General features: G+C 36.0%; 1 protein-coding gene across 2 annotated transcripts in view; it reads right to left on the bottom strand.

The window, feature by feature from the left end:
- klhl5 (kelch-like family member 5) overlaps positions 1 to 23,304 on the bottom strand; it is a 53,186-nt gene that overhangs the window by 17,510 nt on the left and 12,372 nt on the right. The window contains exons 1-5 of one of the 2 annotated variants that reach the window (XM_052566482.1): positions 19,519 to 20,230; positions 11,779 to 11,961; positions 5,161 to 5,297; positions 4,142 to 4,338; positions 29 to 241 (exon numbers count right to left, since the gene is read on the bottom strand). In XM_052566482.1, the coding sequence (XP_052422442.1) occupies positions 29 to 241; positions 4,142 to 4,338; positions 5,161 to 5,297; positions 11,779 to 11,961; positions 19,519 to 20,066 (1,278 nt within the window). In that variant the 5' untranslated portion in view covers positions 20,067 to 20,230. Of the gene's footprint in view, positions 1 to 28; positions 242 to 4,141; positions 4,339 to 5,160; positions 5,298 to 11,778; positions 11,962 to 19,518; positions 20,231 to 23,304 lie in introns of those variants that run through there. The other variant, XM_052566483.1, reaches the window with a different exon arrangement.

The following is a 23,304-nucleotide window of genomic DNA, read 5'->3' as shown; positions in this document are numbered from 1 at the left end:
TGGACAGATGGATGAATGGTTGACTGACCTGGGGTTTAAGCAGGGGTAGGCGGATGTGAGAGAGAAGAGCAGGAAGCTGTGATTGACGGGAGGGAGCATCGTGGCAGACCCAGCTGAGGAGAGCGGTTACCACGGTTTCCTCTTCTGGAACGTTCATGTCGTCAGAAGCTAAAAGCTTCTCCACCTCACATGCAGGCAGGAGCAGAAACTCCTGATGCCTCATGACCTCCATGAAGTGCTCCTACAGAGAGAGAGAGAGAGAGAGAGAGATTATCTGGACTGGTTAATGGAACCGAGGATGTGGTTGTCAAAGCATACACACCATCAGTGGGTGTGTGTGTGTGTGTGAGAGAGACTAATGGCCCTTCAGCATAGCAACGTACAAAACACACAGTGATCGTGCACTTATGTAAGTCAATTTGGCAGACAGCATCTGCCAAGCAAAGAAATTAACATACAAATGCAAATGGTGGATCAGTGGCACATGAGGTTTAAATCAGGTTTGGGCTTGTAGATGTTTAGCCACAATGACACAATTTATAGCAGTGCAGCTTTGCACAATAACACACAATTCTAGGTATTATTGAACAACACTGTGGAACAAAATCTTATTATTATTGCACAGGTTACGTTATGTCTACCAATTAAAATGAAATATAACTTATTAATATATCATATACGTACAAGTGTTCAAAAATTTATTAATACTTTTATTCAGCAAGGACACATTAACTTGACCAAAAGTGACAATAATAGCATTAATAAAAAAAATTAACTTACTAATAATAAAAAATAAAAAAAAATCACTTTTTTCAACAAGTACAGTTTAATAATAAGAAATATTTTAGATCAGCATATCTGAAGAATCATGTACCCCTTATAACTGGACTAATAGTAGAGCTGCACGATTAATCGTTAAAAGATCGCGATCTCGATTCAGACACCCTCTCGATCTCATTTCTAAAAGACAACGATTCCCCGAGTCTGTTAAACCTTTGACAAAGTCTTACCGGATCATTCAAATCCGTGCGCGCACTGCTGCTGACACAGAGAGAGCTCTTACCATGTTTGGTTAACCTGTTAAATGTCACCGTCCCGTATACGGGACGCCTAAATTTACTTCAATATATTACAATTATATCCTAATCTAATCATGACAAACTATATATCGTTGGAAAGGTCTAAGACTCCTAAATAGATATTTGACCATGTTTTGTTGTTAAAAATTATGAAGGAACAGTAAAAGATTAATTTATAAAAAGAGTGCACCTCAAAACATATACATCATAACAGGAGTTCTGACCTTTGTCACAAAAAATCTACTCCGCTTCCTTTTTCCCTATCACATGTTTTAGTAATCATCATAAATTATATATCATTTGAAAGCTTATATACTCCAAATTCATCTTATGAAAACCATTTTGAAATCGGACACTGCGTTACCATGGAAATCATACTTTAAAATCTTTTAGCGTGGTCCTCCCCCTTAGTGGGAGGGGTCATATTCCACGGTCTTTTAGAATCAAAACTTTTCATAATCTTGACAAAATACATATCGTTGGAAAGGTCTGAGTCTCAAGATTCCATATTTGGTGGTTATTTTGTCATAGACATAATATTGAGAGAGAAATTGATACATTTGTGACAAACAAATGCATCCACAAAATTCAATGGAGTTTCAATGGCCCCCGGTGGCTTTTTGTGGTATAACACCTAAACAAAATTGCATATGAACCTAGATTTTTTTTATATCAACTTCAAATTTGGAACACAACTTATTTAGACATATGGCTTTAATTTTATAGCAATTTTGGATTAAAACATATTTTATAAAATATTTATTTTATATAAAATATAATAAAAATAAAATAATAAATGTATTTACAGTAAATTTAAACTTCTATAACTTTTTTATGCTTTCATTTTATTAAATGATTTCACTTCTGCAATAATCTGCAGATTGCCTTCTTTAAAAAGAGACCAACCTTTGGTCTGTATTCAAAAGCGTTTATGAATTATAACAATTTAAGTGTGAATAGTGTACTTTCACGTGTATGTTAAAAAATGGGTGTGACAGTTAAAAGGTTAAGAAACATCTTCACAAACAGTCTTTTCAACTACACAGTATTATATCTGTCTTACAGTCATTTATATTATCACAGAAATACTGGGATAAAGTTTATAGTTTAAATATAAACATTGATGTCTATATGGCAGCGATCAAAATATAACAAATCCCCTTTTGAAAGTACTGCGCTTTAAATAACGTTTGTGTCGATTGCATTGTTTCACCAATAGGTGGCGACAAGTGTCTTAATTTATTTGTCAATGAATTAATTTTTCATTCAAGAGAATCGTTCAAAAACACTGATTCATCCAGAAATGAAACAAGTGTAGTAGGTTTATGAGTGAGTCGTTGAATCAGTGATCTAAACAACTTTTTCATCATTCTAATATTAAAAAAACTGGGGTTTTAAATATATTATATATACACTACCAGTCAAAAGTTTTTGAACCATGTGTAATGTTTTTTTAAAGTCTCTTCTGCTCACCAAACTATATTTATCTGATCCAAAGTACAGCAAAAACAGTAAAGTTTTGAAATATTTTTACCATTTAAAATAACTGCTTTCACTTGAATGTATTTTAAAATGTAATTTATTTCTGTGGTGTGCAGCTGTATTTTCAGCATCATTACTCCAGTCTTCAGTGTCACATGATCTTCAGAAATCATTCTAATATGCTGTTTTGCCGTTCAAAAAAAACATTATTATTATTATTATTATTATTATTATTATTATTATTATTATGTTGAAAACAGATGAGTAGATTTTTTCAGGTTTCTTTGATAGAAAGTTCAGAAGAACAATAATTGTGTGTAATAGAAATATTTTGTTATAAATGTCTTTGTCGCACTTGATCAATTTAAAGAATCCTTGCAAAATAAAATAATTAATTTATATACTTCTGATAATGATAATGTTAATAGTAATAATAATAATAAAGAATCGTAGGAGAATCGTGATCTCTATATGAGATCAAAAAATCATGATTCTCAATTTATCCAGAATCGTGCAGCCCTAACTAATAGCTGCTGAAAATTCAGCTTGCATCAAATAAATCAATTACATTTTAAAATATATTATAACAGAAAGACATTATTGTTCACAATATTACAGGTTTTATTCCTTCTGATTTTAAATTTTCCTAAATCTTCCCAAACCACAAACAGTAATTACTGTACATACATATTCTGTACGTTTGTCTGTTTGTGTCTGTCTAGACCGATAGATGTTCTCTTCCCTTAAAAAAAATTGATGTAGCATTGATTTCCCTGCTTTCTTCGCAGGTCTGTTACCAGACATGGCCACACATCCCATAATAAGAAAGATAGTGGGAATACCAAGTGGACTACAGAACTGGACATCATTGCATTGCTGGGGGAAGGGAAGGATGAAATAAAAACAAGGGAAAGAAAGCCAGATAGGAAACTGGATGGAAAATGGAGAGCAAGTTTTCACTGCAGTCTCCATGACAACCCCCCTGTTGTGAACTGTGGGCGGGCTATTATGGGTTATATTTTCTTGAATGAGTTTCCCTCAGGAGCAGTGGAACATCAAACGCCGAGCAGAAAATTTGCGAAAAGGAACAGTAGCATGTCCAATTAAATACACTCGCCTCGTTCAGGGAACTTTTTCAGCACTAGTGCTTCCACGCCTGTTAAAACGGGCTCAATTGCCCACTCATAAACCCACAGACACTGGCACAGGCAGCCAGATGGACACAGATGGCAATATATGAATACAAATACACACACCCACTGAAGTAGCAGCTCACATAGGCGCAATCAAACCGCTGAAGGACAAACGAAAAAATATATACAGCGTCTCTGTAAGTTAAAGCAATAATGTCCTCTAATTCACTTCCAAGTTTTCCTTCAGTATGCACTTGGTTGGGAGAAGGACAACCAAAGAAGAAAGAAAGAAAAGTGATAAAAGAAGAAAAATGAGCCAGAGAGAGAGTGGTGCTCACTGAAGATAAGTAGAAAGTTTAGTAGAAACTCCTCTCGACTTTGCCAGAATATTATAATTCTGTACTAATTAAGTCTGTAAGTTTTTTCAGTGTGAGTGTGTTTGCTCACCATGGTGTAGTTGTGTGCCACCTTATGGAGGTCCAGACAGCCCTGAGCATCTGCAAAAGATCGAATGCCCAGGCAGTTGGAAGGATGGAGTTGCTTCATTAGATAACTGCAGCAGGCTTGAACCACCGCAGACAGCTGCAGAAGACAGGAGGCAGACAACAAACTCTCGATAGTGTCCTCTCTCAACTCCAGATGCCCTGGAGAAAGAAAGACAGTCATTTCGGTTAATGGATGTTAATAATTAGTTATTAGGCACACTACTGTTTAAAAGGTTTGGGGTCAGCAATATATTTTTTAAAAGAAATTAATACTTTTATTCAGAACTGATGCATAATTTATGCATTATGCATAATCAGTTCCATTAAACTGTATTAATATTTCATTTACATAGATAAAATGTGTGTGTGTGTGTGTGTGTGTGTGTGTGTGTGTGTGTGTGTGTGTGTGTGATATTGAATATTTACTTGTGCATGGTAATTGCCCATGTTTACGGATTACATCCAGTGTCATCTAACACTCAAATTGAAATATTTACACTTAAAATAGATTTTTAATAACAATAAATAATTATATTTTATAATAATATGTTAATAACTCTGTTAAATGCGAACTTTAAAAGATTTCAAATTTTGTCTTTCATATTTTCATTTAGGGCTGCACAATTAATGGCATGTGATTGTCACATGTCTCTTGTCAGTAAAGCCGCTTGTCAGCGAACTACGGCTCTGTGTAGTAAGTGCCACTCCATTTGAAAGCAGGTGATGGATATTTAGTACTAATCACAGAACCAGCTTTACTGACGAGAAACGCATGACATTCACATGCAATTAATCGTTCAGCCCTATTTTCATTTATAATGTTGTCATTTAAAAGTGTTGCATTTAAAAGTAATTTCATTAAGTGCATTTTCTTTTCTTTTTCGCCACAAAATAGCATACAATTGAATGACAATCTTTAGTATGTGCATGTTCATCCATGTGTATGTCTAATCAAACATTTCCTTCCAGATAAACGCATACCTGTGTAAGCATACTGTACCAAGACCCATAATGCATCAGGATCCACCCCCTCCATTTTGACCTCCTCTTGTTTTGCCTCTCGGACATCACTGGTGAACATGGCCGCAAAGTAATCGGACACTGACGAAAGAACCAGTCTATGATAGAAAGAGAGAGCGAGAGATTAACTATGACACAGTACCTCACTGAGTGTCCACATGCTTTTACATGCTCTGGTTTTTCCACACATACAGTACAGAATGTCTTCTGAATCACTGAATAGACACTTTTGTATGCTGCAGGTAAAGCATGCTAAAAGTTGGAAAAGAAAACCGATAGAATAGAGAAACAGAGACGGATAGAGAGAGGATCTGTTTAATCTGAAATATGGTAAAATGAGGAAGTCCTATTCAAATCCAGCTCTGCAGACAAAGATATTCACACATGCACACTCAGTCAAAGCTTGCGTCTTAAAATAAGACTCATAGCCAATATGCTAATTACTTATCAAAGAGCTGTGTGTGTGTGTGTGCGCGCGTGTGCATGTGTGTGCGCTTCTATTACCGCTTGAAAGGAAGGCAAACTTTGTTTGGTTTGTTTTTGTTTGCTTTAAATATTAAGTTACTAAGCATTTTTAATTGTTCTGCTTGAAAAATACTGGTTGTGGTTGTGTTTAATAAGATTAAATAAAAAAAATTATAATTTACATTAAATACGTGGATTACCAACAGACACCTCTAAACCTTATAAACTTGAAACTCAACTAGACATGAAAAATGACCGTCTCCGATTATACTGCAAAGTTAATTTCTTTTTTGACTGATCAGATTAAGATCTACCTGAATACTAACCATTTGCAAATTCATCAGTCAACACAACTGTTGAGCATTTTCGCTTTACACCTGCAGTGTACCAAAGGCATTGTTAAAAATGCATTTTCAAACAGCCCGTGTGGGTTGGGGCTTTTTATTTCACGAGCAGTATGAAATGGCGAACAGGAAAATGGTTTGTGTAACATTAGCAACACATTATTAACTGTTTGATAACGGAGTCAAGCCAGAAGCTAATGATATCAATTACCATTACACGTTTGAGGTTGTGCTTTACTATTCCTGATACAGAGACTTGAAGACAACATTGCATAATACTCTTCAGAATCAGAATCATTTTCTGGCTCGAAAATACATGGCTGAATTATCACCACCTACCATTTTGTAGTGTTTACCACTTCAGTTAACCAAGTGAAATTTGTGCAGGTGGTCCAAGGTGTGATTGAGTGGAGGGGGGACTAATTAGCATATTCATAATTCCATGTATACTAAATGAGGTAAGGGTGTAGGGTTATATTCAAGCCATGTTAAAACATGAAAAAATTACTTGACAGGAAAAAACAAAAACAATTAAATGTGTCATTTTGATAATCAAAGATGAGTTTTAAAGAGATGAAAATTACCCCATGATTTACTCACCCTCAAGCCATTCTAGGTGTTTATGACTTTCTTCTTTAGACGAATGCAATCTGACTTACATTCAGTGTTAATTTCGTTGACTAAATATTTTCGTCATTATTTTCGTCACGAATATATTTTTGCGGACGAAAACGAAACGAAAACTAAAAAAGAAGGCACTGATGGAGACTAAAACTATGACTAAATTGATTGACATTATCGTCAACGAATAAAGGACGAGACGAAAATAGACTGTGATGAAAATCAAATCAGCAGACGGGAGAGATGCGAGAATTGAACAAAAGAACCGGCAAAACGGAACAGGCGAGACTGCATGAGAGAAGAGAACCAATCCGAGCCTGACTTATTGAGACGTGAAGTGAAGGTTTTCGGTTTTTAAATGAGCTCCCGGGAAGACGGCATTCGAAGAGGTGATGTCTAAAAGAGCGACAAAATGTCCACAGCTCACTTCACGTTTGACGACGAACAAAACAAAACAAAGTGTAAAGCACGCGGAGCGCTCATTCGTGGCAAGAACACAACCAATTTGAAAAGACATTTACAGACGAGCCACCCGGACATTTTCTCAAATGTAATTTCACAACGATGTTCTTTTGTTTATTGAGCTAAGTCAAACTGCAGTGCGTAGATGTTGTAGCATTAAATCTAACGAACTGAAAAGTACTGTAAAATAGCCCCTTCTTCAAGTTAGATGAGAGCACAATACTAATACGTAATATTATGATACATACATTTGATTAATACTTTTATAATATTTTATAATGTTCTACTTGTTGACAATATCACAAATATTTCTATATTAGTCATGTGAAACGTGAATGTTCACATCCTATCATTATACATACTAATCTTGCAATATTGTAGTATTTAAAACATACAATATTGCTAGACAAATGAATAACTTATAAAATCTTGTTACTTTTTTTATCAACCCAACTTATTAAATATTTACTTTAAATGTATGCACTTATTGTTCAGCTCAGCTGTAAGCTTTAAGGTCCTGGACCTAACTTTATTTTTCTTTTATTGATGGTCAATTGGCAGCTAGTTATTGTTTACATTATCATGACAGTGTTTGTTGCTGCATAAAAGCTTTTGAATCGAAATAAAGACACAGTTGAAATAAAGTGTTGAAATAAAGTTGAATTTGTGTTTTACATATTTTGGTTAAGTTTGTTTCCTATACCAGCTGTAAAAAATTGTCTAGTAAATCTGTTATTGACTTTAGTCTTATTTTAGTCGACTAAAATACCAAGCAATTTTAGTCGACTAAAATACCAAGCAATTTCAGTCGACTAAAATAAGACTAAAATTAAAACAAATCAGATGACTAAAACTTGACTAAAACTAAAAAGAATTATAGTCAAAAGACTAAGACTAAAACTAAATTAAAATTTCGTGTCAAAATTAACACTGCTTACATTTAAAAAGCTTTAATAAAGCTTTATAAAGGCAGTGAATTGGGGTTTTGAGATTTTGAAGCCCAAAAAAGTGCATCCATCCATCATAAAAAGTTCTCCATATGGCTCCCAGGAGATAACAAAGGCCTTCTGCGAAGCAATGAGTTTGTGTAAGAAGAATATCCATACTTAACACTTTAAAGCTTAGACTATGCCTATGTCCTAAATCATCATACGACAATAAGTGGAAGCTAGAGATTACGGTTTATAAAGATTTAAATATGGATATTATTCCTACACAAATGCATTGCTTCACTTCAGAAGGCCTTTATTAACCCCCCGGGGAGCACTTTTTATGATGGACGGACGCATTTATTTCACTTGAAAATCTCAAGCACCATTCACAGCCATTATAAAGCCTGGAAGAGCCAGGATATTTTTTGATATAACTCCGATTGTATTCATCTGAAAGAACAAAGTGCAGACTATACTCATTTTGTGGGCAAAATGTCCCCTCAGACAATGAAAGCATTTGAGTAACAGGAAGCGGTGCAATTATGAATACATATTTATGTGATGCCACAAACAATCCCCCACCCCCAACCTGATCTCATGAGAAAATGTATCTACTTTACAAGTTTATTTCATATAAATGTTTGTACTAAAAATTTTTTAATTATATATATATATATATATATATATATATATATATATATATATATATATATATATATATATATATATATATATATATATATATTAGAATTACAAAAAAAAACATAGGCATGGTCCAACTCTATAACCCTAACCCGAATTCTTTTGAATTTGCCAAAACATAGCATCGTTAAAAATTGCCTGGAGATTGCCACTTCAAAACTCTGGAAGCGAATACATTCAAACATAGAGATATGGAAACACATGAAGCTGGTAATGGTGAATACGCATGCAAGAATTATAATGAAAGAAGTAATGAGGGGAAGACGAAAAGAGAAAGAAAAGAAGCACAAATGAGGTTTCAGCAGAGAGCGGCGAGTGAAAGTATATTAGAAACTGTGAGACTCATTTGGCAGCATGAGAAACACTCAGCATTTGCCCTCTGCCACTCTCCTTCACTCCCTCTCTGCACTTTTATCACCGAGCAGATTGCTTTTAAACCTTTCCCTTTGCACACAAGCAAAATAATCTAGCAGTTCTTTGTTTTTACTCGTATTAGAGTGTCACTGAATAACTGATTCAGCTTTCTTGTCAGCTCTTTCTCACAATAGTAGCCTGAAAGTCTGTTTGCTAAAGGAAGATTTTCGGGATTTTAGCTTGTAGATAGTGTTCTAGTTAAAAAGTACAAAGGCTATTCACTCTACAGTGCATGTGTGAGCTTTTTGTGCATCATTATAAATAAAACATCAGCAAAAACCTTCCAGCTGCCCGAGGCAGCCCTGAAATCAGCAGAACTATGCCATCAAAATACACGTGGAACCAACACAAAGAGGAGGGGGAAATAAAGAAGGAGAGGAGAGATCAGAGAAGAATAGAGAGATTGAATACCATGGTGCTGCAATATACAGGTCATTTTTCGATTATAGAAATGTTTCTGTCCTCTACTATGATTTTGAAGTACAGGGGTGTCAAAGTGTCCTTGTTAACACATTTTTCAGTGCTATTTACACATTTACTCAATTTGACACTATAAAGGCTCTATTAAAACTGATTGGATCAGAGATGACACACACAGAAGTCCTTAGCGAAGCATGCATTCATCAAGTAAATAATGGCGTCAGACCATCCTTACATGTTATTTATTTATAAATCAAAACAAAGGGGGCGTTTAACAAAGGTGAAGTCATTTGCATTATTTGTATGGCAGAATTAAACTGACAGTGAAAAACTGTCATGCATAGAAATGTCTATGTGAGGATGAAGTCTTCTGAATCTGTATCAATTTACATCCCTATTTCAAAGACAAACATTGTAATATGCATTTTAAATACATATTATAAGAGTACAGTGCATCTTTTAAATGCTTTGTGTCTATAATTACTTTTTTTGTAAATTTGCTTTTAAAAAACAGTGTTTGAAGATCAAGAGTAATTTATTGTAAGATTTTAATATCATGATTTGAGAGCAAGTTTATTGGGTGTCAGGCAGTAAATTTTTAAGTATTTCAATGCAATATAGGAAAGTACAAATTCTTGTCCAAAAAAGTACAAATGTCTTCAAAATCAAAATCAAAAAAAGTATTTCCATTACCATATCAAAATATAAATTCATATCATATAATTAACATCAACACAAATTAAAAGAAATCTTTGAGTGTGCATAATTTGATTATGGAGGACTACATTTTGATTTCATTCATGCACTGAAATGACATATTGTAAAAAAGAACAAACTCTCTGAGCTGGATTTAAACCTTAGGATCTAAGCTGGAAAAACATTCCACAAAATGCTCAAACAGCATGAGCGAAAAGCTGAGGAACGGTGGGGGGAAACAACAACTGTCTGTTACAGTTTTATTTCACTTTAATCACAGTATAAAATACTGGTCACATTCAACAAAATGCACACATATTTTGTAATAACTTTTCTAATCCGTTCTGCATGTTTACAACACCTTACACAATACACACAGATCACTTTGAAATGTAATTGAATATGCTTATAAATACATTCATTTGCATTTGTACCTTGAACTGAAAATATGTGAATGGACTTTTGCATTTTTAATAACTTTTGAGACTGTTGATCCTAAACACTGATTCTCAAATACAAGTAGCTTAATAGTTTAACACAAACATCCACCTCTCCACAAATCTACAAACTCTGGTGTGATACACACGTGTTGAACACCGGTCACTCTATCAGCATCACAGGGAAATCTCACTTGTCACAAGCTATGCTTTTTCTTGAATAATATCAAAATCATATGTATGTGTGATTAAACTAATGACTTTCCCTTAAAATGATATCAATTGTGTTTACAGAGTGTCAAATAGACAAAAAAAGGGGGTTTCGTAAAGATAAGGTTTAATGTAAAGTTAAATTAAGTTTTTGGTTAATCCAAGACATCTTGACTAACAAGGGACCCTTTAAGATAGAATATTCATGTACTAATTTTCCATATAATATTTGCAAATATAATCTATGACCATTTTACAAAATACAAGATGCACATCCACTCAACTCTTCAATTGCCTGTTAAATTGATCTGATCTTTTTAATTGGGCATAAAGTAATTTTGAGTATAACTTCAGTTTTCATCCGTTGTAACCAGAACTTATTCCAAATGTTCTGCTGCTATAACAGACAATACACTTTTTTCAAAAATCAGACTCAAAATAGTCCCATGGCAGCTTCTAAAGTTTTATTCGTCAAAATCAGAAACTGCAATACTTGCTGACAATGAACTGTGCTATAAATGTGCCACTACTGCTACATTCAGCAGTAAACCGTAACTATCACTCATCTCCAGCATCTCCAGGGCATTTATGATCCAGCAGCATGGACTGGATTTACTCAGGCTGAAGAAAAACTTAAACTTGTCACTGGATTTCCTAAAGTTTTTGTGGTTCAGATTGAGGCTATATTTTGTTGAAATTGAAAATTAGATATCATTTGTATTGTCTTTAAAATGCTTCATAGAGAAGACTCCAACATTATTAGCTGCAAACTGGTTTATTGTTTTTGCTCGTATTCCAGTGCAACATTTTAAGTCTTGGATGTGATTTTAATGAACCATTTTGAGATGTGCACATTTTTTCTTTTTGTGTTTTTACCTGTGTGCAGGTATTCTGCGTTCTCCAGCCAGAAGGACAACATCACAGAGTTTCCGGGTCCTCAGGTAGGCCTCCATGCGTCTGAAGGTATGTTCAGCATGACTGTGTGCCTGGAAATGTTCATCTGACACACACGGCTCCATCGACGCACATGAGGACAAAGTCGCACTGCTGTTAGATGTCCTGAAAACACACATGTACTTGGTTAGGAAATCAGGCATGAGGAAAAACATATATTACAGACTTTGTATCTGGCTCTTTTTATTAAGTATCATAAATACAATTTTAAGATTATAGAAAGAGACTTGTAAATGTACCCCAATTATCTTTGTTTTAATAAAATATTTTTACAGTGTACTGTATATGGGGTTGGCTTTCAAATATTGTGTAGGACATTTGGGAGCTTTTGAGTTAAAAATGTTAAGTGCCACTGCTCTACAGAAATATTTGGGGACCCCCAAGTCTGCAACTTTCTTATGGGCCTTGAGTACAAACATTCCCGGTGAGTTTAAATCTTAGCTTGTGCTGAATTGGACTAATATATCAAAGACTGAAACTACAGGAACACATTTCATTCCACAAAAAATCTAAATCATTTTGAAAAGAGGTATAAGCTTTCCTCGCAAAATTAGGGCTGAACACGCTCAGAATTACACACACATGCACACGATCAATGGATGGATAAATATAGAGGGCTTTAGAGAGCTGTTAGTAATTAGCTTTGATGATGAAGCTGGCCATGAAATACACAAAGCAATTTAGCCTGTTCCCAAACGGCTGTCGTCTCTACTGCCTCTCGCTCTCTCTCTCTTTATCACTCGCTTCCTGTCATTCTGGTCTCCGTCTCTTCCCCGTCTCTGCAGATTGCCTTACAATCCCCATTTCTAGTTCACACTTATTCTCTCTCTCTTAACTGTGCTCTTGTGAGCACATCTCTATAGTAGCACATCTCTATAGTAGACATTCTGTCCACATTCGAGGCCTCTGAGCTTCTGACTCATCCAGGATCCATGATAATTAATTGTTCTTGCTATAATTTATCACAATAGCCAGGAAGTGAGCCTGCGGAGAAGGGGATAGTAAAATTTAACTGCTCGTTCTTGTCAATGAATCACAAGTTAACAGTCAAGCACGGTCAAGCGCTGAAATGCAAGACATTTTAAGTCCATTATTGAGAACCAGAACTTCAGGTTTGTGCAACAGTTACTGTATATCAGCAAAATCAGTCTAATTACCCACTGGATGTTTATACAACAAGTGAAATCCACATTCAAAACAGCCCTTTGTTGAAATAAATGGTATTTCAAAAAACTGTATTAGCTTGGCCTAAAACTAACAATGATGACTTAAGAAAATGTGCATACTGTATGTGCATTATTCCATAAAAAATACAAATAATAATAAACAGGCAGAACAAATTGAGGAAAAATATAATAGCAATTATTATTATTATTATTATTATTTTTATTATTATCTAATGTAAAAAAAAATTAAACCAGTAACAAAATAGTACTTTAATAGTGAACTGTAAAGTATTTCATAGTAATAATTTTGACTTAATTTATAATAATAATACTAATAATGATAGATTTTAAAATTTAATAATAATAGTAATAAAAAAAGCAATGATGATGAGGATTATTAATTTATAACAGTATACTTAGACTATAATATTTATGGTTTGCTTTCAAACATTTAGCGCTTTTATTTTGAAAAGGAAAACCACAGGAAAACTTTTCTCTTGTTGACGTCAGATTTATAAATCATTCTCATTACAAAAAGCAGAATTTACTGCGAACTGTGAAAGATTGCGATGTTTCTCTTCACTCTGAAAATGCAGTGTAACAGATTACATATACTGCATTTATATTTATTACAACATAGTCTTTGCGTTTTGATAAGCATGCTAAATCATATAGTGTTCTCAGGCACTGCTAGAATTATTTTTAAAGAAGTTACAGGCCAACTGGTAAGTAATACTGTTTCATGTTTTCGCTAATGCTAATCTTTACTCATATTTGGTACTTGGAGGGTGTTTATTTTAGGCCCGGAGTATTAGCATGAAATAGGCCCCTTTGTAAGGCATGTTAGTATCAGAATATAACATTTGATTGTTTTTAACAAGCAGTAATGCTCCACCATTCAAAAAGGATGATTATTTTATAGCACATTTATATATTTTATGCTACCTGACATGAATAAAATCAATATTTAGGTTAAAATATCACTAAAGGAATGGCACAAGTTAAAGACAGATCCATTTCTAGGTTCTTAAGAGGTCATGCAATTGGCAAATATGGGTAAAGGGAAGAGCAGGGTGTCTCAGCAAGGGTCTCTAGAGTTTCAGTGTGCTCAGCAGCAGGAGATAACAGCAGTCAGACTACAACCTTTTTATAAGCCAAGATCTCTCAGCCTCACAGACCATGATCAAATGGAAAATCTATTTCTTTCAAGCAGAAAGTGCTAAAAAGAGGCCAATCACACACACACACACACACACACTTCTTTCAATCACACCATTTGAAAAGAAGACAGATGGTGAGATGATGAGAGCGAGATGGAGTATATTTGAGCTCTCCGCTCCAAATCTTTTAAAATCAATTAAAAACTTGCAGTCAGATGAGTGTAGAAACCTGGTCTATCATGTACCTTAGGGAAAGAATGAGAGATGGGGAAGAAAAGAAAAGCTATGGCAGAGGGCAAGATATTTTGATAATACTTCTTACATTTTGTCTCTAAAATCATATAGTTTCAGAAACCAAACAGTACTCAAGTCCTTTTTCAATGGAAAAGATTGGTCGACTAGTTCACATAAATCATCTCAACAAACTGATTCATTAAAAACAACATGCTTTTGTTTAAATTCCACATTTGTTTTCCAATCCGTTTTAGTGTGGGAAATTAATCCATAATAAGACCAAGAGCATGAAAACAAGGTCTTAGACTTGGATTTGAGACCAGTCACAAGTTCAACAGCACTGGACAAGAGCATTAATGCGTTTCACAGAAGAAAGAAAGCCATTGGTTCTTTGGATGAGGAAAAGACTGAATTTTTATTTCTGGGATTTTGAAAGTAAGAGAAGCAGACAGGAGGAAGAGTGCAGATGCCGAGACGAACTGCAGAGATTCCCTCTCTTAAGCGCTTTAGTTAAGTTATGGGTAGCAGGTTTTCAGCCTCTGGCTCTTCTCAATGCCAAAATTATTTAGTCTCATATGAAAACAGAGACTAGAGGCAAAGTAAAGCACACACTCACACACTTCTATCTCAAACACAGCAAACACACAGGCAAATTCACAATCCTCCAAACACGACCTACCAAAGTAAACATCACACAGACCCCTGCATGAGTGCAAACACACAGGAGAGAGGCAGCAGTTTCTCTCTAAACGCCAGATAAACACCTGCCAGTTCCTCAACATCCCCAGTGGGCACTCGTCCATTCATATTTGCACTCTCTCACACTCCCTCAGCTTCCTTTTCATTGAGTATCCTCATTATTTCCATTCTTCCTCTTTCTCCGTTCTTTCTGTCAAATGTTGGGGAGTAACAGTAACCAAAAGTAGTGACGCTACTGTTGCCAGTTTCTACAGCACGACAGTATCCACAGAAACTTGCAAAAAAGAACAGTTGAGCAAACTAAAGCAATAATTGAACAAGCTCTTCTAAACTTTCCTCCCTCTTATATAGCACTGGACAGTCTGGTTCATTTTGGTGAATTGATTAGTGCGGATCATTCCTGTTAATCTAGCAGATTGACCAAAAAAAAACCATGTGAACCAATTCAGGAAACCAATATCTGAGTTGTAGAATTTGGTGTGTTTGATAATTTTATTAGTTGTATTCAGCAAGAAAACATTAAATAAAACCAGATAATGCTGAATTCAGCATAATTAAGTGAAAAACAGCATTTTGTTTCAGTGAATAAGTTTGTTTGGACCGTTAAATCAAGCGGTTCACCAGAAGCTGAATTATGTGAATCGACTCAATGTACCAATTCACCCAACTCAGCTGTAGGATTTGGCATGTTTTATTATTCTATTTGTTCTATTTAGCAAGAAAACACAAAATAAACCTAGAAAATGCTACATTTTAAAACAACAGCATTTTGTTTCAGTGAATCAATTCATTTGGAAAGGTAAATCAAGCGGTTCACAAAGAGTTAAAACCTATTCAATCAAATTTGACTGGAAAGTGTAATGCTGTGGAAACATTGTTTTTATTTATTAAAGGTATTAAATGCAAAATACATTTATACACTTAGCAGACACTTTTATCCAAAGAGACAGTGCATTCATATATATATATATATTTATGAAAGGAATTTATATTAAAGGAAGCTATACTTTATTAAAAAAAATATATTTATATATATATATACACATTTTTATAAAGTATAGCTTCCTTTAATATAATAATGCAAGTTAATTACTAGTTATGAGTAGGGTTAGGGTGTAGTTTCAAAGCAGCTTCTCCAACACTGTTTCAGTCTTTCATTCTTTCCGTTCTGCGAACTTTCTCGTCCTTCTGGATCTTTTCCTTAATCACTCCATTCTGTGCCATTGTTAGTTTCCAGTCCTCTTTAAGTATGCGACTCTCTCTCTCTCTCTACATCTCCATCTCTTTCTCATTTTATGAGTATTCTGCTCTATTTTCAAAACCTCATGCTGTCAGAAGATCTGACATTCAGTCCTTCAAAATGAAAAGTTAAAATATGCATATTCATGTCTGATCACTTGAGTTGAGGTTAAAGGAAAGAAGTGGTTTCCAGGCTATAATGAGCTCCACTCATATCTGCTGTCGTTTCAGAATGGATTTGAGCTGGGATAAGGACACCATTTGGAGAACCAGATCAGATGTAAACCTCTATAGGCCAATTCATAAGGTAACGAGGGAAGATATCAGATGGAGAGGGAGAAAAAGAGGGATTTTACACTTTAGAAAAGCCTGGTGAACATTAATTATGTAAATGCGTTTCAAACAGCATCTTACAAGACTCTGAGTCTTATTCTACAAATAGGTATACATAACCACACATTCAGCTTAAAGCAGATAAGCTTTAGGAGACATAGAGCGCCATAAAAGAAAAGAAAAGAGATGGAAGGAGGAACTGAAAGGAGAAAATGGTTTAATGCGGGCAATTAAAGACAAGCCACCCAAAATATCCATTCCATTCCCAATGCAATTATAACAATTTCCATTGTAGGCTATGTCCTTACTCATCCGTCTAGAGTCTAGACGACAGCAAAAAAGATAAAAGATACATACACTACCAATTAAAGACCAAAATAAAACCCATCTTGCACATAAAATGCAGAATTTATCCCAAATTAACAGATTCTTCCCACACTCTCCATTACATATTTTTCCAAGTGTGTGTGTGTTTGTGTGCGTACATGTGTGTCCACATAAATGGAAGCGTGAGCTGAAGACAGAGAAAAGAGAGGGAGAGCCCTGGTTTAATGCTCAACGGATATCAGATGCTTTGTCCCATTATCTCAACATCGTAATTGCAGTTTCAGTTGGCTAGACTGTTTTCTTCATCTTCCTGTCTCTCTCTCCTTCCGTCACTCTCTTTCTTTCTTGTAAGTCATAAACAGCCCCAGGGCCCGGAGGCTTATGGGGTCACACTTGAATCCTCAAATAGTCACTACCTATTTGTGCTTCAACTATAACATACCTTGTGTCTGAAACAAAGAGGTGGTGGTCAAAGGCACAAGCTTATGTGGTTTGTGAATGTAATAAACAATATGAAGAGGTGCCATTTTCACAAAAGTACATTTAGAGGACGAAAAAACAATCACTGTGTCAAAGGCGTGTGTCTGTAATTTTTCACAAGAAAACATTTAAATTAAAATTAAGTGTTACTTGCCATTCCTTAGAAATGTAAAAATTCACAAAATAATTACAGGGTAAAACGCTTTCCACACCATAAGTATGAAGAAACCGTTCTCACGGTCTTCAGGTTCAGTTTTTTGGATGTGTGTGTTTGTGTGGTTATGAACCGTAAGGAGCAGAAGCAATTGGTTCAATCTGCCGTCTCCAAGGCGATGAGTGACTAAATGCTTTTCAGAGCTGCACCACACTGATTGAACCACATCCTTCACTTTCACTGATAAACAAACCTAGTAAACAAACCCACTCACATAATACAAGAGCATGAAGTCTACAGGCAATCAAAATCAGGAACACTGCTGCTGGCCGAATGTCAGAAGTGTCAGACACCGAATGAGTTGTCAAGCCCAAGAATGGGTCTCAGATTAGGAAGACAGAGATGCTTGCACATTCACGGTCTCTCTTCAATCACATAAAGCATGTACTGTAATATTCTGCAATCTCATAAAGCACTGCAACACTTCACAAGTCTGTTTTCATCTTTCAAATTATTTCATAAAAGATTCACAGCCGTTTATCACGCTAAAGATCTGTGAAGGAACGTTGTGCACAAATCATGTACACATCACTTCCTCACTGAGGTGAGGGTGTTTAGTGGAAGTTACATCATGATCGCACTACTATGTTTACAGTAAGTGAGCGAATGCATCAAAAGGTGGGGAAATGGCTTTTTACGTCCTCATGATGCAACACAAGAAACATGAATTTAAAATCTATGTCACACACTGAAAGTCCCCCCAAAAAATAGAAATTCTGTCATGTCTTCGATCTTTTCAAAGAATCAGTTGTTCTAATTCACCAAAAAAAGTCTGTGCTGTGTTTTCCAGGAACAATTTCGTAAGCCAATTAATGCCAATGGTTTGGATGATCTATATGCAGTCTTGAATGAGTCACTCATGAATCGAGTCAGTTCAGCTCACTGATTGAACATAAAACTTTTGTATGGCTTTACTCTAACACTATAACATGCAAGAGGTAGACTTTCATGGTACTTTTGTATCCTTTTTGAAATTTGACCTCTAAGGTCACCACTTATTGCCATAAAAAAAATATATATTTTTGGTTCTGCAGAAGAACTCATACAGGTTTTGACAGAATTGTAATTTTTAGTTGAACTAGTAATACCACACCCAATGCATAATATATAACTGCCAATCAGAACACATTCGATAAGACATCCAGAATAAGCAATGAAATATATGATCGCTGTTTTTAATTCAAACAGAGGTGTGGTGCGATTCTTCCTATAACTGATAGCAATTGCTTTCTGCGATATTTCAAATCATCCTTTTTGCCATCTCTAACTCGTATAATTTTCCTGCAGTATGACAAATACAATTGTAGAAGTTCAAATATTGCATGTAATTTCTCAATTAACATGGATGTCATAAAATCTTCAAGCATAATAACTATTAAAAAATTATGTCACGCTGCAGAACATGTAAAAAAAAATCATCAACTTCCATTATCTTCCATTAAATTCTTTAAATTGTATTCAACATAATTTCTCCAACATAACAGCACACTTGATAGAGGACAGACAGTAGTATTTGACACTATCAAATAAACTCAAGCGCATTAGTGTCTGTTTATGAGTCTTTAAAAGTCAAACATTTAAATAACATTAAGCAATATGTTTGTTTTAGTCATTCAGATAATTCTTTGAATATACCATATGCACTGTTCATCGTACAGAGAGAGTGTGAGGAAACAAAAGGGAGGGCTCGTGGTAACAGTTCAAACTTAATAGAAAACAGCTGGCGATGCATCTGTTGTGAACGGGTACCAGCTCAGTTCAAGCGCCCTGCTGTGCTCGACTGGAACCACACCAATAATGCTTCCCATACCTGCACGAACTGGAGTCACACTCCACGTTATTGTTGTTCTCCTCGTCTCCAGGGCCAGGGGTGTCTTTCACACGCGAGGTCTGCTGCTTGTGCTGCTGCTTCTGCGGCAGCTGCAGGAGCGGCTCCAGGCTCTCGCTGGAGCGCGAGTGAGCCGGGAAGACCCAAGGCGCCGGCGGGGAGCTCCGGCACTCCTGCTGGCTCATGGACCGAGGACACGCGGAGGCACTAACTACCACCGCTGCCGCTGCTGAGTGCCCGCTATTAGGACCCGAATCTCCAAACTTTCGATTGTTGTTTGTGATGGAGGAAGAGTTGCCGTTACTCGAACTGGCACCGGCGGCTGCGCTGGAGTTGCTGCAGCCGCCGAGGGAAGGCTGATCGCCGCCGGATGAGGAGCCGCCGGTCCCCCGGCTGCTACCACCGCTGCTGCTGAAGAGATCCCCCGGTGGCTGGTTACCGGGAGAGGGAGGAGATGTGGGGTGGCCGAACCATCGCCAACGGATGCGCAAGATCTGTTTCACGTCAAACTCTTTCCTGGGATTCGACATTCCCGCGACTCCGGTAACAGGAGACGCGGGGACGGAACGACGAGCCTCGTTATCCGTGATTGTCTTGGTAACGAGCACGCGAGAACTGCTGGTGAAGATCACGGAGACGACGTGTAGAGTGAGACCGAGTACGAAGAGGAGAGGGAAATACACACCTCTCCCTCTCTCTCTCTCTCTCTCTCTTTCTCTCTCTCTGCGCGCGCGTGTGTGTGTGTGTGTGTGTGTGAGCGAGAGAGAGAGATAATCTGTGCGGTAAAACCTCCATTGCTCCACACATTTTAATGACCTGAGTACATAAATATATATTCAGGCAAACAAATGTCAGCCAAATGCCAAATCAGTGAACCTTATTGACATTTCATTGACATAAGATCATCACACGATCATGATTTCAGAATATTACATTTGGATTAGTCTATTCCAAGCATATTATGCAGAAACAATAGCCTACTCATGGAAATAAATTAAAGGTTTTGACAAATAAACAAATTAAACCCATTTTGAGAAATATCATTAAAATGACATTCTCTCGAATGAGATGAAGACAATCGTATCATTCTTTAGAACTTTTCGTTAGCTGAAATAATTTAACCTAGAATATTTACTTGAAGTCAATTAGTTCTAATATAGGCCTACATTAGTCTTTTTAGCAACTTTTCAGTGTTTTTATTTTTAGATTATTCAATTGTATTGATTTAATTGTAACTTTTATTTAAATCAACTCACAACACCCCTTTTTGGAAAACTTTTATGAAGTCATTTATCCATATGAATTCATGTTCTGTACTCTTTCACTGTTTTTCACCTATAGGAAACTATGCATATTTGGATGTGGTCAAGTTGTCATGCTACAGATCAAGAATAAACTGCAGGAGAGCTTGATGTAGAACTGCTGCTGTAAAATAAAACACAATGTTATCTTTTATACTGTTTAAAAAAAAAACATGAATCTAAACCTATTTTTTTATATAAATAAACACATTGGAGATATTTCTAGTCATTCAACTCTATAATGTGTGGTCATCTATATAAAAAAAAAGAAAGAAAGATGAGAGGAAATGAATGTTTAGGCCTACATTAACCGCTAATGTGTCACATCACACACCCACACAATCTTTTTTAAGGTAAACCTACAAAACCCTACATTACACATCAGCAAAGTTTCCAGCAAAATTGCTCCACCAGCATCACCCCCCAGAGTCTCAAGCTAACCTTTATTTTCACCACACTTTACCATGACAAATACACCAACTTGCCATTTTAAGCACACACGCCTCTCACATTTAATGCCTGTTGATTCCTTGACCTTTTCTACTTAAAACTCACTTCAGTCAATAGAAATACAATCCAGACCACCGCTCTACACAATCAACACCTCACATTAAAAGCTCAATATTCCTTGTTTCACATTTGTCAATACCACAGTACACACATTCACGTCACAGGAAATGCAAATGACAAGCAATGCAAAATGTTGAGGGGGAGAAATATATGCCAAAAAATGTGTAAGAAATGAATGCAATCGAGAGACACTGAAGTGTAAAAAAGATTTAAAAAGTTTTATTTTAGCAAATGACAATGCAATTGTAGATGTTCATCTGCCACACATAAACGGCTATATTACTTGTCTTCTATATGCTGTCTGCACACAATACTGAAAGAAAGAGGAAGGAAGTGGGGGGGGGGCTTGGTTCTATAGCTTAAATATCCACATTTCTTTCACTTATGTTCTGTGCAAGAGTGAATGTGATGCCAACCATCCATGACAATCTTGCGTCCGTGAGACAGAAAAGGTAAATTGTTCACAGTAGGATCAGTTAGGAGTTTGGTCTCAATTCAGGCCATGCAAACCACTACAGAGAGCTGGAATTCCTGCATGCTTTTGAAACATTATTTACAGATGTTGGCTCTAAGGGCACACAAAATAAACACAGCAAGACCCACGCGCCTTGAGTGCCACTGACAAGCAGCACTACATCAGTTAACTAGTGGACTAAAGACCAGGAGTCTTTCATTTTATCATTATGTCCCAGAAAATCACTGGTTACACACTGAATCGTTTTCATCGAGGCAACCAAATACAAACCACATAATGCAGGCAGACAGATTTTTAGAGCATCGTACCCATAATGCTTCCTAAATTTAGCTTTTGCATGAAATAAGCACTTTTCCTGGAAAAAAAAACCTGCAGGATATATCTCCCTAAAAGTTAAAAAAAAAATCACTCATCATCTGTCATTATTTACTCATCCTTCTCGTGTTGTTCTAAATTTGTGTGGAATTCTAAACATGTCTTCATAAGCTCAAAAAAAAGAGCAATAAACCACCATAAAAGTGATTAATGCCATTGCCATATCCATATGATAGTTCAAGCAAAAAATGTATCCACAGATTTATGTACTGATAATCTTCCTTTACACCATAACTGTTAAAGTCAGTGTGAAATGAAAAAAAAAACATGCAAATACATGTTACTGATGTTACTACGAACAAATAATTCATGCATGTGGGGTTTTTAGTTTTTTTCCCCTTCATAATTTTTAAATGTCATCATAATTTGATCTTTCAGTGTAATGGCAGACTTCTATTGTAATGACTGATTTGAATTTTATTTTTTATTTTTTTTATGATTTTGCAAATTCACCAGCTATTTTGTCCACACAATTGAGTGCTTTGCTCCCTGACAGCAATGCTGCGCTCCTGTCAGCTGGAACAGAGACTGCTGTGAGTGAAAACACAGGTCTCAGGTCAGTAGTCATACTAGCTTCTGAGAGAGAGTCAATGGTGACCCTGTGATGGTCAAAGCTTTATTTCACACTGATTCAGGTCTGAAGAAAGCAAGCCTGACATGAGTGTTAACCTCTATATGTGTCATCATAAATACACACACTCACACCTACAGACACACAGTTGTCCCAAAGCTTTATGGCTAGTGTGACTGCACAAAACATCACCGAATGATGGGAAGGATGATTAAGCAGTTTATTCTTTATGGCCGCTACTTATTTTGTCAAGGTTAATCCAATCCTTCTCTCCCTCTCCTTCACCCAGCCCTTAATTTCATCTTTCATTTTCCCTGCATGTAAATCAAAACTCTCCGGCTCATATATCACACAAACTGGCACATGGAGGAGACGCTGGGCAGACTAATTAAACTATGGCATGACTCAGCATTTCTTGTGGTGTAAAAAGAAGGATTACTGCTGCACACATGCAACATCCTGCAGGTGAAATATGT

This window comes from Carassius gibelio, chromosome A1 (assembly GCF_023724105.1).
Source record: "Carassius gibelio isolate Cgi1373 ecotype wild population from Czech Republic chromosome A1, carGib1.2-hapl.c, whole genome shotgun sequence".
NCBI lineage: Eukaryota > Metazoa > Chordata > Actinopteri > Cypriniformes > Cyprinidae > Carassius > Carassius gibelio.
This window is presented reverse-complemented; position numbering and strand designations above follow the sequence as displayed.